The 16967-nt window shown below is 37.0% G+C and overlaps 1 protein-coding gene across 4 annotated transcripts in view; it reads right to left on the reverse strand.

The window, feature by feature from the left end:
* Positions 1-2949: 2949 nt before the first annotated feature.
* Positions 2950-16967, reverse strand: part of LOC121367760 (nicolin-1-like) — a 47301-nt gene continuing 33283 nt past the window's right edge. For 3 of the 4 annotated variants that reach the window (XM_041492113.1, XM_041492112.1, XM_041492111.1), the window contains 3 exons: positions 16407-16454; positions 4010-4114; positions 2950-3605 (listed from right to left, as the gene is read on the reverse strand). In XM_041492113.1, coding sequence (XP_041348047.1) covers positions 3564-3605; positions 4010-4114; positions 16407-16454 — 195 coding nt within the window. In that variant the 3' untranslated portion in view covers positions 2950-3563. The remainder of the gene's footprint in view (positions 3606-4009; positions 4115-16406; positions 16455-16967) is intronic. The other variant, XM_041492114.1, reaches the window with a different exon arrangement.

The raw sequence follows: 16967 nt of genomic DNA on the forward strand, positions 1-16967 counted from the left end.
AATGCGACCCTTTTTGTTTAACGACACCACTAGAGCACATTGATTTATTAATCATCGGCTATTGGATGTGCGACCCGTCAGACTGGTGCATAAGAAAAAGAGCAAAACTGAGGGTTCCAATTCAAGCATCTTATAGTATTTGAAAATTTACACATCAACCATACATATTACTAAAGATGGTCGATTGTCACACCGTTTTCTTTTCAGACTATAGTTTTTTGTTGTTGGGATTTTTGTTGGATTTTGGTGGTGGGTTTTTTGTGTGGTATTTTTTTTTGGTTGGGGGGGGGGGGGTTTCTGGGATAACAACACTTGTTTATCAGACATAGGGAGGGGTTGGGAGGGGGACACGCACGAAAATGTACATGGTACCACTAGAGATTGTGCTCCCGACACCAGATATCATTCCTAAGGACTTCTTTATTCTTCTAATAATATTTTTGCCTCCAGCGTTTGGACTGTTCAATATGGCATCGTCTCTCCGAGAAAGTCGACAGCGGTCATACGGACAATTTCACCTTTAGAAGGGAAATCTTGACAAAATAATGCTCTACGAAATAAAGAAGTGTATTTCATCCTGTAACAAAAAAAATGGGCTGCAAGAAATGTATTTGGTAAGCTAATCGACCATCGTCTTTAGTACGTACAAAATGTTTCACCCCATGTGTGGTGGAATGTCTGATTTGGGTGGTGACAAGAACCAGGAATATTTTCTTAAATTACCCAATACATTGTACATTGTAGGCAAATATCCAGCTGTTCATATGGTTGTAATAATGCAGCCCTGACACACAGACCTGGATCTTGAAGACAATGTAGAACCACACTATATAGACCTCAGTAGTACAGCTGAACCTGTAATTGGTGAATTGGTGCAGTATGCCACCAGAATAGTGGGTGATGAATACAAATACCTACCTACCGTATTTCACCAAATAACCATGTTCCTATATTTTAAAGGGACAGTTTGCTGCATTGTAAGATTTTTTTTTCACTAATTTTTTTTTTTAGAATATAGAGTGTACGAAAAAACTGGATGAATTCTCTGACTGAGTTTTCCCCCCATTTCAACCAACTCCCAATTGGTATATCAAAGGCATGTGTTGGTATGTGTTGTTCTGTCTGTTGTAAAGTACACACACACACACACACACACACACACACACACACACACACACACACACACACACACACACACACACACACACACACACAGTCATCCAAGACAGTTTGACATCCAATAGCTGATGATATTTTGCTCTAGTGGTATTACTAAATAAAACTAAACTGGGGCTACCTCCTGCCCCTTTAAATCTCTGCCTGCCTGATATGATCAATTATGGAACAGTCCCAAGTGCACTGAGCATTCGAGCATTCTCCATTGGATAATTGCAATAATGAATCGCCTTCACAGGTACAATAGGTTCAGGAACATGATTTGCTTATCGTGTGCTGTTCAAGTACTATTATGGTGGTATCCAGAACCTCTGAATAATTACTTGTCGGTCTATTTCTGTCAATGATGTGGACACCAGATTCACCGACAAAGCTGTTACTCCATCACAGAAATGGTTTTAACAGACGCAGTGCTGTCAGCATCCACGGTGGGGAATGACAGTTGGTCTGCCTGCTGCTACAGACCTTATCAAAATTAACAGGGATGGTAGTATGGGAATTTCGGTATGTTTGCCCTGTGTAATGATTCATAATATAATATACATGCATTAACAGCAGTATTTTGAGAAAGGTTGTTACAAAAAATATATATATGTAATATATATGATTCAAGTTGAAAAGTTAAAGTTTGTTTTGTTTAACGACACCACTAGAGCAAATTGATTTATTAATCATCGATTAGGGATGTCAAACATTTGGTAATTTTGACTCGTAGTCATCAGAGGAAATCTGCTACATTTTTCCATTAGTAGCAAGGGATCTTTTATATGCACTTTCTCACAGACAGGAAAGCACATACCACAGCTTTTGTCCAATTGTGGTGCACTAGTTGGAACGAGAAAAAAGATTCAAGTTGAAGTTCATTATTCAACCTTCAAATGATAACAGTCAACTCAATGTACTAAAATGTATTTAGTAATGTCTGATGTTCTTTTGCTTTCCACAATTTAACAGATGAATTGCGAGAACTAGACATAACCAAGATTTCAGTGTTTGTAATGGACAATACATTTTTACAAAAATTACACAGTGTATTGGTACATCAAGAGCATATTATAGTACATATTATTCAGATTTTGAATCATGGTAATAAAACACATTATACATTACTAATTTTAAAGGTAGTCACTAAAACTGCACAACAAACAAAATCTGGTGGTTTTGAATTGAAGCATTATCGGTTAAAACTTAATTGTTTAGTTTTTTACTCAAGATATAAAATTGCTTTATATATAAATATATTTAAGATGTAAATCACAATATATAGAGTAACTGTTACTACCCCACCCACCCCCTACACACCATATTTACATGTGACGAAAGTAGGCATGGAGGAATGATACAGATGGCCAGAATATACATTAGGCCATCTACCGATCATTGAAACCTGAATTAATAATCTCTCTATCCCCCCCACATGCACACACACATTGCTGGCATCTTCTGATATCTATGTCAATTAATTTTTAAGCCATTAGTTGTTTCATCAATGAAAATATTTTTCATATATTGGACATATTCATGACGGAGTACTGTAGTTGAAAAGGATATGCCATGATAGAATGGAAGAAGAAGAAGGAAATGTTTTATTTAACGACGCACTCAACACATTTTATTTACGATTATATGGCGTCAGACATATGGTTAAGGACCACATATATTGAGGGAGGAAACCCGCTGTCACCACTTCATGGGCTACTTTTTTCGATTAGCAGCAAGGGATTTTTTTTTATGCACCATCCCATAGACATGATAGCATATACTATGGCCTTTGATGTACCAGTCATGGTGCACTGGCTGGAACGAGAAATAGCCCAATGGGCCCACTGATGCAGATCGATCCCAAACCGACCTCGCATTAAGCAAGTGCTTTACGACTAGGCTATGTCCCGCCCCTTTCTTTTATTTGAGGCCATCAGACATTGGCATACCCAGGATTTTATACTTGGGGAGGGAACACCCACCAGTGTACTTGTGTTATGGGGAGACAGGCAGCAAGGGATCTTTTATATTGATAGAATGGTGCAAATCCCAGAATCCAAGATGACTATTGTGAACATTAACAATATGGCTCAGTGGTTCAAGAGTATGATTCATGGTTCAGGTGTGAGTTGTCCAGGGTTCAAATCTTGACACGGTCCAATGTCTTTTTTACCTCATATACATAGCCAGTGTATCAAAACATGAATCATCAGAGATGCCAAAAAGTAGAACACGATGACACCAAGACTAAACTCTTAATAGTTCGGTCACAAAAACCATAATGGCTGAATGTAGTTTGGTGAAAAGACCACAAAGGTTGATGCCCTAAACACAGCCTTTTTTTCACTTGTGTGCCACACACATGCCATCACAATTTGTTCAAATCTGTTGAGCACAGTTTTCTATCACGTATAGGACAATAAGTTGATTTCATAGCATCCATCAACCTGTAATAAATTGAAAAATATACATCAGGTTATCTAAAAACAACAACAACTCAAAAGTCTGTTTCCTGCAACCTGACTCACAAAAGTCACCACTGTAACATTTGTCTTCAGCAATAATTAGCTGTTACATTTTCACCCCAAAATATGCATTAATTTAATGTTAAACAGATTTGTTTCCTGTAATTTGACTAATTAATAAATCTGTAACCTTATATTCAGCCATAATTTATTGCTTAGTTCTTTTTTTCATATTAAGAAATATAATGCTGACCAACTAAAGAGGAGGTATTTTGGGGTACATTGTGTAATGGATATCATCTGTATTCAAAGAAATGCTGTCATGGAGACACATCCACATGATGAAAACACTGAAAGTGGTTTATTAAAGTGACTAAAGAAAGTACCTCATATCGTCCCAGTCGAACATTGGTTTGGTTGCCTGCAACCTCTTCAGTCATGGCCCACAACTCTTGTAAGTTAGCAGACAGTGAGTCCAAGTCTGGAACACCCTAAAACAACAAATACTTCATATATATATATATATATATATATACACACAGTGAAACCTCTTTAAACCGGACCCTCTGTAAACTGGAATTCCCTCAAAACCTACATTTTTCACTGCCCTTTTTTAAATATATGTACAGAAAAGAACCTCTCTAAACCGAATACCTCTTAAAAGCAGACTTTTTACTTGGTCTCAAGGGTGTCCGGATTAGACGAGTTTCACTGTACATATGAAGAGTTTAGGCACAAAACGCGATATATCCATTTTTAATTTTCAGTAAAAATTACTTTTTTAATTGGCGTAAATCGCATTTTGATGAAAAAAAACCGAGATTTACCCAATACAATTTCATAAGGATCAATCGCGTTTTGCAGCAAATCAGCGGGCCTATGATTAGCCCTTACTGACATACAATAATGGCTTTAACTAAAAACTAGAAAGAAAATGGTTTAATTATTAAACATGTTTATACACAGATCCTCTGTTTACACTCTCAGGAAGAGATTATAGAAATTAAGGAATATATCAATACAAAAATGATTTTTACAAAGCTATCACACTATGTAGCACAAAAATAAAACAAAGAAGGGCACGTAATCCCTGAAAATAATATTTGTTAATAAAATTATAAAAACACTGGCAATACATATACATGTAGTGTAACTGAACTTCTTGTTTAAAAAATAAAGGAGAGAAGATCAGATACAATATCTGTTATTCATCTAAGAATCAAAGATAAATACAATAGAAGTTTATACATGTGTATCTCAAATACATTTTTCCTCAGAGTTGACTTAAGTACAATTAGGTCATATAAAAAATAGTTGGTGAGCGTCTCTGCCTGCCTATCCTCCATCTAGTTGTGTTCTTTACTCTGTATTTTGAGATTGTGATGGAAACCATCTTTATGAGGTTTATTGTTATTTTGATTGTTAATATATTTTTTTCAGTTTAAAGCACACAGTATACTATATAATTGGAACATCAATAAAACAAATATTAGTTTTAGCATAATACAAATAACTGTGATCTGTGATAGAAAATTGCCACAGTTCAATGCACTGCACCAGTTTCATTAAAAGAGTCTACAAAAACAACAATAGACCCACAGATTTTTTGTTTTTGAAACCAGATATTTTCACTTTTAAAGTCAATGACCCTGTTTTTAAAGTTGTCTTGCTTTCAAAAGAAATAAACACAAAAACAAACAAAACATTTTGATGTAATGTAAAAACCACAGTAACATATTGGATTTTTAAAATTAACAAGCATTCTGAGAGTACTGCTAAAGCAATACATGTCCCCTACCGAACCCATTTTTTCCCCCTGTATCTCCTAAATACTTCTGTGAAAAGTGGGTAAATCACCATGAAAGTTAAACTTGATCAGTAATAGTACATGATAAAGATAAATACAAAATTTCATCTCAATATCTTCAGGCATTGCAAAACAAAAGCTCAGAAAACTAATTTTCATATCTCCTACATTTAAGGGCCATAACTCTGTGAAAAACTGGTAAATCGCCATGAAAGTCAAACTTGATCCATAACAGTACATGATAAAGTTATACAAAAAATGTCAGCTCCATATCTGAAGGCCTTCTGGAAAAAAAGTCTGGAAATTTTTTTTCTCCCATTTTCTAAGTTCAAGGACCATAACTCAGTCAAAAATGGGTATATCGCCATGAAAGTCAAATTGGATTTGTAACATTAATTGATGAAGTTATACACAAAATTTCAAATATCTCAAGGCATTCTAAAAAAATAACCATCTGGAAAACTATATGTGGGACAGATGGACGGACAGCCAACCAGCAAGCTAATGTGTAAAAGCTGTAATAGCCAAAACTATTGTACACTGCCTAATAACTATGGTAGTAGTCCATGAGCCAATAGGGTTTATTGGTATCAGTTTGGGGAATAAGGCTCATAGTAATGTTTAGCAAGGTTTGCATATCTAGAGTTGGAAAATATGTGATGGCATTGGAATAGTGGTAGCTTTTAAGTAGTATAACCCATTTCCTGACTCTACCCTAAAATAATCATTTTTAAAATACAACCAACACAAGGTAAAACAACCTATTTCAACCTAGTGCTTCTTTATCATTAAGCAGTCCTTGTCAATGACATTTGTCACACCTGTGGTAATGTTAAATAGCATTTCAGAAAACTGTTAATAATTTTTTTTACCCCTCCCCCAAACGAAAAAAACTACTTTTTGATTATTTTTATACATTGTATTTCATTTCCCTGCTGCTGTTGAAGCATATTCTTCTGACATTAACTAAACGTTTATAGTAACATGTTGTAATTACTGTAAACTGACCTCAATTATGTCTGGTAGGTATTGGGTTCGAATTGCAATACCAGTGTAACAGCCCAAAATAAACCCCCCTGCCAAACTATACCCGGGGTTGAAGTGGGCTAGCCTGTTTTATACCCCTAACCCTATCCCTCATTTTTTAATACTAACCTGTATACAAAATAAATAAATAAATAATAATAAATGCTTTAAAAGAACTTTTGCTTTCATAAAAATTAAAATATCACATATTAGTCATTTTAGAAGATATTTCGATATTCTCTAGCCCAAAATATATAAATTATGATGGGGAAAAAGCCTCCAGACATTGAAATACAGACTAGAAAGGTATATTCTGGGCTAGCCTGTTTTAGACCCCAGGTATAGTTTGGCGGGGGGTATATTTTGGGCTATTACACTGGCTCTAAGCCAGAGTGAGTTTGATGACTCAATGGGTAGGTGTAAGGTCACTACACTGAATCATCTCTCACTAACTACTAACTCACTGTCTTTGACTGACAGCACAGATAGTTAAGATGTATGCCCAGGACAGCATGCTTGAACCTTAATTGAGCAGAAGCACGAAAATAAGTATAAATGAATGAATTAACCACTGTAAGCAATGTAAAATGTTCAGGAAATATGATAATCATATTCATTTCCCTCATCCTCATTGGTACTTTCCCCATAGTCCAGTAGTCTACATATCAGTGTAATTTATTGGCAGTCTGTTTGCTACACACACGCAATTTGGTAGTGTACTGTCTTTGGACAGTTTCAAGCCAGCAGATCCCAAATAACCTCAACTCCTTCTTCTTTTTCAATCATCCATCCACTACCAACAGGGCTTGGCACATTCGGTTGTTGCTCCAGACACTCCTCTCAAGGTCTGAAGCAGTATCAATAACCTGGAGGCTGATGACTGTTTTCCTCAACTTTCGTCACACAAAACAGGATGTACCTGAGATCACTGATCTTAGCGTACGTTGCACTGAGGACACAGAAGAGGCATGTGAATGCCTTTACTTTGGAGTTTTTAGTTCTCTGGGGGAATCTATTGCTGACCAAACTAAAACAAAATGTCCTGGGTCTCCCTGAAGCTGGTCAATGATTTCATGGCACTTACCCTATAAACCAGGAGCCCAGAGAGGTTTAATTAGCATTGCGAGTACAAAAGGTCTGAGGCCTGGAATATGTAGGTGTGGGCTGTGGGACCCCCAAACGGCCATTCTTAAGTGTCATCTGCTGTACCAATCCGAGGGGCCGCCCCTCATAAATACCCGAAATTTTAAGTTTAATTAGCATGGTTGAGTACACCAATCAAACCTACACCAAAATGTTCTCTGTTGATGTACTAATTAAGATCCACCATTCTTAAGTGTCAGCTCCTGTACTTAGTCCACTTAAGAATGCCCCTAATTAGCACTAATTAGAAGTTTAATTAGCATGGTTGAGTACATCAACGAAACTGATGCCAAAATATTCTTTAGGGTACCCTGACTAAGGATCAGTGATTCTTAAGTGTCAAAACCTGTACCGAATCCACTTAAGAACAGGTCAAAGGTCACAATCCACCCAATTTCAGGTTAATTAGCACGATCGAGTACATCAACGAAACTAACGTTACAATTTTCTCTGTTGATGTACTAATTAAGATCTACCATTCTTAAGTGTCATCTCCTGTACTTAGTCCACTTAAGAACGCCCCTAATTAGCACTAATTAGAAGTTTAATTAGCATGGCTGAGTACATCAACGAAACTGATGCCAAATTATTCTTTAGGGTACCCTGACTAAGGATCAGTGATTCTTAAGTGTCAAAACCTGTACTGAATCCACTTAAGAACAGGTCAAAGGTCAAAATCCATCCAATTTCAGGTTTAATTAGCACGATCGAGTACATCAACGAAACTAACGTTAAAATTTTCTCTGTTGATGTACTAATTAAGATCTACGATTCTTAAGTGTCATCTCCTGTACTTAATCCACTTAAGACTGCCACTAATTAGCGCTAATTAGAAGATTAATTAGCATGACTGAGTACATCAACGAAACTGATGCCAAAATATTCCTTAGGGTACCCCCACTAAGGATCAATGATTTTTAAATATAAATCTCTGTACTGAATTCACTTAAGGTCAAAGGTAACAATTTGGCCAATATTAGGTTTATTAGCATTCACGAGTACATCAAAACATTAATATATTCTGTTGGTATGGTAAACAAGATCCGTCATTCTTAATGTCAACTCCTGTAGTTAGTCCACTTTAAATGCAATGAGCGTGAAATGAAAATGTATGATTAATATAACTAAATAGTTTTCTATTTGATTGTAATATTATATGAATATGATAATATGACTATTTCCACATTTGAACAATGAAAGATTATATTTACTTGATCTAGTCATTGCCTTTAATTCTCAGTGTGAGTGTTATAGCAGTGATACTTTTTGTATGAACTGTTGTAATAGTTATACGTACTTGTCCCATTGTTTTCACCAGTGTCTAGTGAAATTCTGAGTGTACTATTGGTTGAACAGAAAAAAGCCTGGTATAACAAACTTAAGATACAAGCTAGTTCACAGGGTCCATAGGTGATGGTTCTGTGTGATGTAATGGCCACTCATTTGAATAATCAATTTTGGAGAATTCTGTCCAAAGCTGCAAGCCACACGATATACTTTCGATTCTGTGCCAAAACACATGAAATAAAAATGGGATTTCTCCAAAACCACAGCATGAATAAAGAATGTGAGTATATGATTATACTAAATGCAGTCGAACTCCACGACTAGGTCAAAACGAAAAGTGTGTCCCTAAATCTAAATTAAGTTACTGATGTGATCAAAATTCAACTCACGGTTACTTTTTCTGATTAGTCACCAGACAGAAAGAAAATTATTGATCAAAACAGAACTTAAGTTCCAGTCTGGTTCCATTTCATTGCCTGCCTAAACAACTTTCACCTTCCTTAATCTTCATCCTCAAACCGGCCTCGGTGGCGTCGTGGCAGGCCATCGGTCTACAGGCTGGTAGGTACTGGGTTTGGATCCTAGTCGAGGCATGGAATTTTTAATCCAGATACCGACTCCAAACCCTGAGTGAGTGCTCCGCAAGGCTCAATGGGTAGGTGTAAACCACTTGCACCGACCAGTGATCCATCACTGGTTCAACAAAGGCCATGGTTTGTGCTATCCTGCCTGTGGGAAGCGCAAATAAAAGATCCCTTGCTGCCTGTCGTAAAAGAGTAGCCTATGTGGCGACAGCGGGTTTCCTCTAAAAAAATCTGTGTGGTCCTTAACCATATGTCTGACGCCATATAACCGTAAATAAAATGTGTTGAGTGCGTCGTTAAATAAAACACTTCTTTCTTTCTTTTCTTCATCCTCAAAAAGGACTACCTCATCATCAAATGATACTGTCATGTCATCCTCTTCGATGCTCTCATCATCAACGATCCCGTTTTCATCTGGAATGAGGGTTTCTGGCAGTTGTATCAGTGAGATCGGCATTCACCCACATTTGTGAAACAAAGGATGCATCTTTGATATGCATGGTTAGCTTTGCTTCACATGGTGGAATGGCACTTGCAATTATGGCCTTCAGCTTCTCCAACGGATTTTTTGTCGTTGACTTTGGTCCATAACCCTTTTCAAATATCTTGTATTGAAAGGCATTGAGTGTTGTCTTGCTTGTATCCTTTGTTCCATAGATGCTAGCGGTAAATGTTTGCAGGGTATTTTGTATGATATGACTGAGTTCTGCATCAATCGCCATATCTTCAAATGCTTTTTGTACCTCGGTATTCTTTTCCAGCTTAGCAGATGGTCTCAACTTTCCCTTGCGAACACATGATCCAGTGTAGTCACTACCGGTGAATGCATGGAATCCTGGTAGTGCTGCACATATCTGAGGGCCAAGTATCTGGTAAATAGTGATTATATTGGTATATCTGTGGTCATTTTTGGCAGCTGTACCAACATCAATCCACAGTGGCGACTCAAACTTTCTGCAGTCATACAGCATGATGACTGCTATGTCATTATCTCCTTTTACCCCAGTCTTGTGAGTGTCATCAACTGCTTTAGCATGAAGGCATATCTTGGTATCCGCCTACTTGTGGTTATATCTAAGGTCTACCTTTGGTGGCAAATTAGTGGCTAAAGTAGGTTTGTTAGTCTTTCTAAGTGATAAACCTGGTGTAGACAGAGCTCACAGTAATGATCCAAGGATTGAGATAAAATACCATCCATTTGGAGTTTGTGTCCTTGTTACACCACAAGGATGCAGCCAAACAAATAACAAGCTGCTTTTGCTTTTACTTCTTTTTTATACACAATGCTAAACCTCTACATCATGTTAGTTTCCATCAGGTTTTGGAATTGGTTTGCTGGTGGGTCTTTTTCTAGTCTCTTACACCTAAATGCTTTCATGAGTCTAAAGGTGGTGATATCTCTGGGGCAGGATAGAACATACCACAGCCTTTGATGTACAAGTCGTGTAGACAGGCAATGCCATACCATAATAGAACCTGTCAAACTTGGGCATATAAAAAACCAAATACCAATCTAAGAATGGGTTCACCGAGAGGATTTGATCCTGTGACTCAAGTATATCAGGAGATTCTGAGAGTGCATTACTGACTGGGCTACATCTCGCCCTGTTATTACAGTGAAACCCCCTTAAACTGAACATGCTTGGGACCAAGTAAAATGTCCAGTTTTGAGGGGTATCCAGTTTAGAGAGGTTCTCTTTTGTACTGGTATTTAAAAGCGGACTGTTAAAAATGTCCGGTTTTGAGAGAATTCCAGTTTACAGAGGGTCCGGTTTTGAGAGAATTCCAGTTTACAGAGGGTCCGGTTTTGAGAGAATTCCAGGTTACAGAGGGTCTGGTTTTGAGAGAATTTCAGTTTACAGAGGGTCCAGTTTTGAGCGGTTTCACTGTAGTAACACAGAAGTGGAGATGAAAACTATGTTCAACTTTATTGCCTGGTAAAGATAATGTCCATGTTTGTGGAAAATAAAATCACTTCTGCAAAAAACAGGATTGTCATGTCAAGGCCTGTGCTTCAAATGGGGACAATGACACTTTTGTCTGGTTTACTGGAAAACTGACTTTAAAAATGAAGGCAAGACTTGTTTTTGAACTGCAGTTCATCGATTTCTCAACATCAAAACAATATTCTAGAATGAAGGCAGTAACTGTCAGTGTAACTGTTGACACACAAGATTGATCAGTTGCCATTGGTGTCACTGGTAATTGTAAGTTTCTAATGGACATTTGTGAATGATTTAGTCTGAACAGAACTAAATACATTGCAAATTCAAAAAAAAGATTAAAGGTGCATTATCATAAAAATTTCCCACTAAATTTTTTTTTTTCTGCAAGTAAATGAAATTATTTTGTTGCATTATATTATTGGCATGTTGTTCATAATATAATCTTTACATTTAAAAATGAATAAATACGTCTAATATATGGTTATTTTGACACTTGCTATACACAGTGAAGGAAGGAAATGTTTTATTTAATGACACACTCAACACATTGTATTTACAGTTATATGGAGTCAGATATATGGATAAGGACCACACAGATATTGAGAGAGGAAACCTGCCATTGCCACTTCATGGGCTACTCTTTTCAATAAGCAGCAAGGGACCTTTTATATGCACCATCCCACAGACAGGGTAGCACATACCATGGCCTTTGATATACCAGTCGTGGTGCACTGGCTGGAACGAGAAATAGCCCAATGGACCCACCAATGGGGATCAATCCCACACTGACCGCGCATCGAGCGAGCACTGTACCACTGGGCTACGTCCCTCCCCAGTATACGCAGTGAGAGAAAAACCTACTGCTGCTACAGAGACTGGTCACCCGTCATACCACAGCCTTTTATGTGGGCTACCAGCTGTAGGAAAACCCCTGTTATATCCACCTAGTGTGGTCAATGACTTACTGTACCTCAGGTGAATACTCTACCACTGAGCTACATCCAGCATTTAGGACAGAAAAAGATAAACAATGGAAACAATAAAATAAAAATCAAGTGCTCAATCAAACAAATAATAAAAAAATTTAAGCATATATTGAACAATTAAAAATATATACTGATGGAAAGAAATAAAGATAGCAATAAGAAATAATGATTGCATCAAAAATCAATTCATATTGCCAGAAGTTGACTGGGAAGATATAGGCAGAACATTCAACACTACAGACATTCAATCCCACATTACAACTTGGTATGAAATACAGACATTACTGCGCTAGTAATGAATTACACTTTGTCTACAGTTCGATGTGTTCCCTTAATTTTTTTCCATAAGTATATTATTTTATATATTTCTCAGTTAAATACGTTGACTTCATACGAGTAGAAATAGTTAACCGGGAACAGAAATATAGTATAATATTACCGTAAATGATTGCCAGTTTGTAAATACACATAACTAAATACAACTACAAACTTTCAAAAAGAAGAAACAGATTGATGAGATAAAATATGTGAACATGAAACTGAAATGAAAAACAAAATTGAAGTGATCAGTTGACACACTTAGTGACAGTAAGGTCCACACAGCATGATGAGCCCAGTGTGGTCTATCAAAACCAACTCATTTTAATATATGTAATTGGTTTTCTTCACCATAAACAAACACCTACAACACTGTATGAGATAGCTGGGAATATTTATAAATCACTCATCTCAGATATGGAAATAAAAGTAAGGTTTGTTTTGTTTAACGACACCACTAGAGCATTGATTTATTTATCGTCGGCTACTACCGTATATGTTAAACATTTGGTAATTTTGACTTATAGTCTTAGAGAGGAAACCTGCTACATTTTTCCATTAGTAGCAAGGAATCTTTTATATGCACCATCCCATAGACAGGATAGTACATACCACAGCCTTTGATATACCATTTGTGGTACACTAGCAGGAATGAGAAATAGCTCAATGGGCCACTGACGGGGATCGATCCAAGACCAAGCATGCATCAGGCGAGTGCTTTACCACTGAGCTACATCCAACCCCAAATAATGCACTTGCATTATGACCTGAAAACTACTCTATACAGTATCATTTTTACCATGGGGTCATTCTGTTTTCCGACTCAAATCCTTTATTCTTAAAATGTAGCACTTTCATTAGGTATAACAATATTCAGCAAACAAAATACATGTATGAACGTAACCTGATGAACAGCGTGGACGGAATTTAGATGTATATACTGACATCAAAGGGTTCAGTACAGAGTGAGAAGTACACAGGCACACAATATATAAAATATATTAACATACAAGTTATATACATTTTAACAGATCTGGCCTGGTGCTTATAAAACATTTAGAGTCTAGACTCGAGACTAATAGCGTCTGACTAATGTCATGACAACGCCATACAAAATTTATGTGTGTGATGTCATTAAAGATTGAATCTGGATTCTTAAAAGTTTTATAAGCACAGGCCCTGGATCTCTTATCAATTAGTTGGCTGATGAAAAACAGACATTAAAAGCTGTAACACTTTAGAATGTTTCTAAAGGCGTCAACACAATACGAGTGTCTTGTACGAGAATGGTCGATTGTGACAAGAAAACCATTTACGATTTCTTCGGTTGCAAAGAAAGAAATATTTTATTTAATGACACACTCAACACATTCTATTTACAGTTATATGGCATCAGACATATGGTTAAGGACCACACAGATATTGACAGAGGAAACCCGCTGTCACCACTTCATGGGCTACTCTTTTCAATTAGCAGTAAGAGATCTTTTATATGCACCATCCCACAGACAGGATAGTACATACCACAACCTTTGTTACACCAGTTGTGGAGCACTGGCTGGAACAAGAAATAGCCCAATGGGTCCACCGACGAGGATCAATCCTGGACCGACCGCACATCAAGCGAGCGCTTTACCATTGGGCTACGTCCCGCCCCTCTTCAGTTGCAGTGGAATAGGCTATTCTTGTATGAAAGAAAGACACATTTTATTTACGGTTATATGGCGTCAGACATATGGTTAAGGACCACACAGATATTGAGAGGAAACCCACTGTCGCCACTACATGGGCTACTCTTTCCGATTAGCAGCAAGGGATCTTTTATTTGTGCTTCCCACAGGCAGGATAGCACAAACCATGGCCTTTGTTGAACCAGTTATGGATCACTGGTCAGTGCAAGTGGTTTTACACCTACCCACTGTGCCTTGCGGAGCACTCACTCAGGGTTTGGAGTCGGTATCTGGATTAAAAATCCCATGCCTCGACTGGGATCCGAACCCAGTACCTACCAGCCTGTAGACCGATGGCCTACCACGACACCACCAAGTCCGGTATTCTTGTACGAGGCACTCGTATCACATGGTATTCACCTTAAGATGAAATATGGTAAGTGAAATGTTTTGGTATACATGCAGTCACAATATTGTAATATTTGTTTACTTATGGGTAACATCAAATTGATGTGTGATTTGATTCCAGTGTCGTTTGTACCTGAATGAATAGAAATGGAAAGAAGCCCAAGAAGAATTTGGCCAAGTTCTGTCATGGTGTAGCAGTTATGCAGAAAGATAACGTGGAATATGTATGCATATAACATGATGCTATTTCAAGCAAAATATAAGAATCAAAGAAACTTTAGAAACTTGTAAAGCATGTTTAAGCTAAAACGTTGACACAGTAAAATAATACGAAAGTCATACAATAATACAATTACTATACTTCATAGGCCAGTTTGTAGGCTTCTTTTTCTTTCTTTTTTTAACTTATTAAGGGGGATAATTAACAGCACATGATTCTTGTTTAACAATGACAGGTTATTAAATTACAATAATGTAAACTATGAACTTCCTGAAATAAAACAATACTCAATACGGTAGTTCAACTTGATATGCAATTCTTTTTTTCACTTCCTTATGTTAATTTTGTCAGAACAAAATAAAATATACTTGATTTACATATTAAATTATAATTAATAGTAGTTCATTGCAGTGTGAATAAGAATGTATATATCATTGTGATACATGCATGCACAGTATAGAGGATATTTGATAGCTTTGTTATCGGGTAATAGATAGACACATTTTATTTACTGTTATTGGGTAAAGTCTACAGTCAAATCTCACTTGCATATTAAGTGTGATATGAAATTGCAGACTTCACAAGTTCAAGTATCACTTTTTTTCCCTCTTTTTTTTTTAAGCATACAATTTTTTATGGATTATATAGATTTCATTATTTTATCTTTATTAAAATTTTTTAAAAATCCATAGTAAGCAGTATAACTGACCTCTGATGCCATTTTAATCAGTGACTTCACCACAATAAAATTGTCTATTATGGTAACATGCTGAGGGAAAGAAATAAAGGATCACACAGATAGCAACAAGAAATAATGACTGCATCAAAAATCAACTGATATTGTCAGAAGTTGACTGGGAACATATAGGCAGCACATTCAACACTACAGACATTCAATCCCACATTACAACTTGGTATGAAATACAGACATTACTACGCTAGTACGGTAGTGAATTAAAGCTGGTCTACAATTCCATGTGTTCCCTTATTTCTTTCCATCAGTATATAATCTGGCTGTAATTTTCTCTAGCAATTGACTGATATCTTCAGATATTTCACCAAATGTTGTATTTCTGTCAAACAACAAAGCCAATATCAATCTAGTAATATTTTTTAAAAGCAGTGCAGATATGCTTATACAGTATAGAATACTTTGTGCAATATTCAAAAGAGATAAATAAAATAAGACGTTGTATGTTAAAGGAGGGTGTTGCTCAGATATTAGAATAAAAAGAGGTTAAAAACCAGTGGAAAAATAGTTTTTGCTTTTCATTAGCTGTGTAGAGTCTTAAGACTGAGCTATATGCCATACTTTAAAGGTTTATGGTGGCCAGGAATAAGGTGGCCAGGTTTAGTGTGGCCATGTTTAAGGTGGCCCTTTATCTTACCCCACTCTGAAATTGTTTGCTCAGCATGGATGATGCTAAGGCTGAAGACTGAAAAAGATGAATGACATTTTAACATAATGTTCACAGTTAGGGTACCTAGACCATACTGGTTTTCTGACTTGTCTGGTGAAAGTCAAAATGATATTAAAGTTCATTAAGCTGTCAGTATCTTGTCTTACCATAGGACTGTCATGTCTGCTTTAAAAACATGCTGGAAATACTGAAGCTCTAGCGGAAAAAACAGTCATTCCAGACGTTTCGAGAACTGAAAATCTTATCCATGCATTTATGGCTTACCAGTATGCAAAAACAAATACAGCAGGTCACGTCAGGTCAGGTAAGGTCAGAGTGTTTAACGTGCACATTCTGAACAAGCTGTTGTAGCGCATGCCTGTCCTGGGCACAGGTGCTGGCCTTGGCCAGCTCCTCCATCCAGGACAGGAAAGGGGTTGGGTGGGTTGGAGGTAGGACCGCCTGCACTGGCAGGTGTAAGGAGCACCAGCAGTCCGACCGGGGTCGGTAACATGCAGAGGGACAAATACAGCAAACCCATTTCCTATT

The sequence above is a fragment of the Gigantopelta aegis genome, chromosome 3 (genome assembly GCF_016097555.1).
Source record: "Gigantopelta aegis isolate Gae_Host chromosome 3, Gae_host_genome, whole genome shotgun sequence".
NCBI lineage: Eukaryota > Metazoa > Mollusca > Gastropoda > Neomphalida > Peltospiridae > Gigantopelta > Gigantopelta aegis.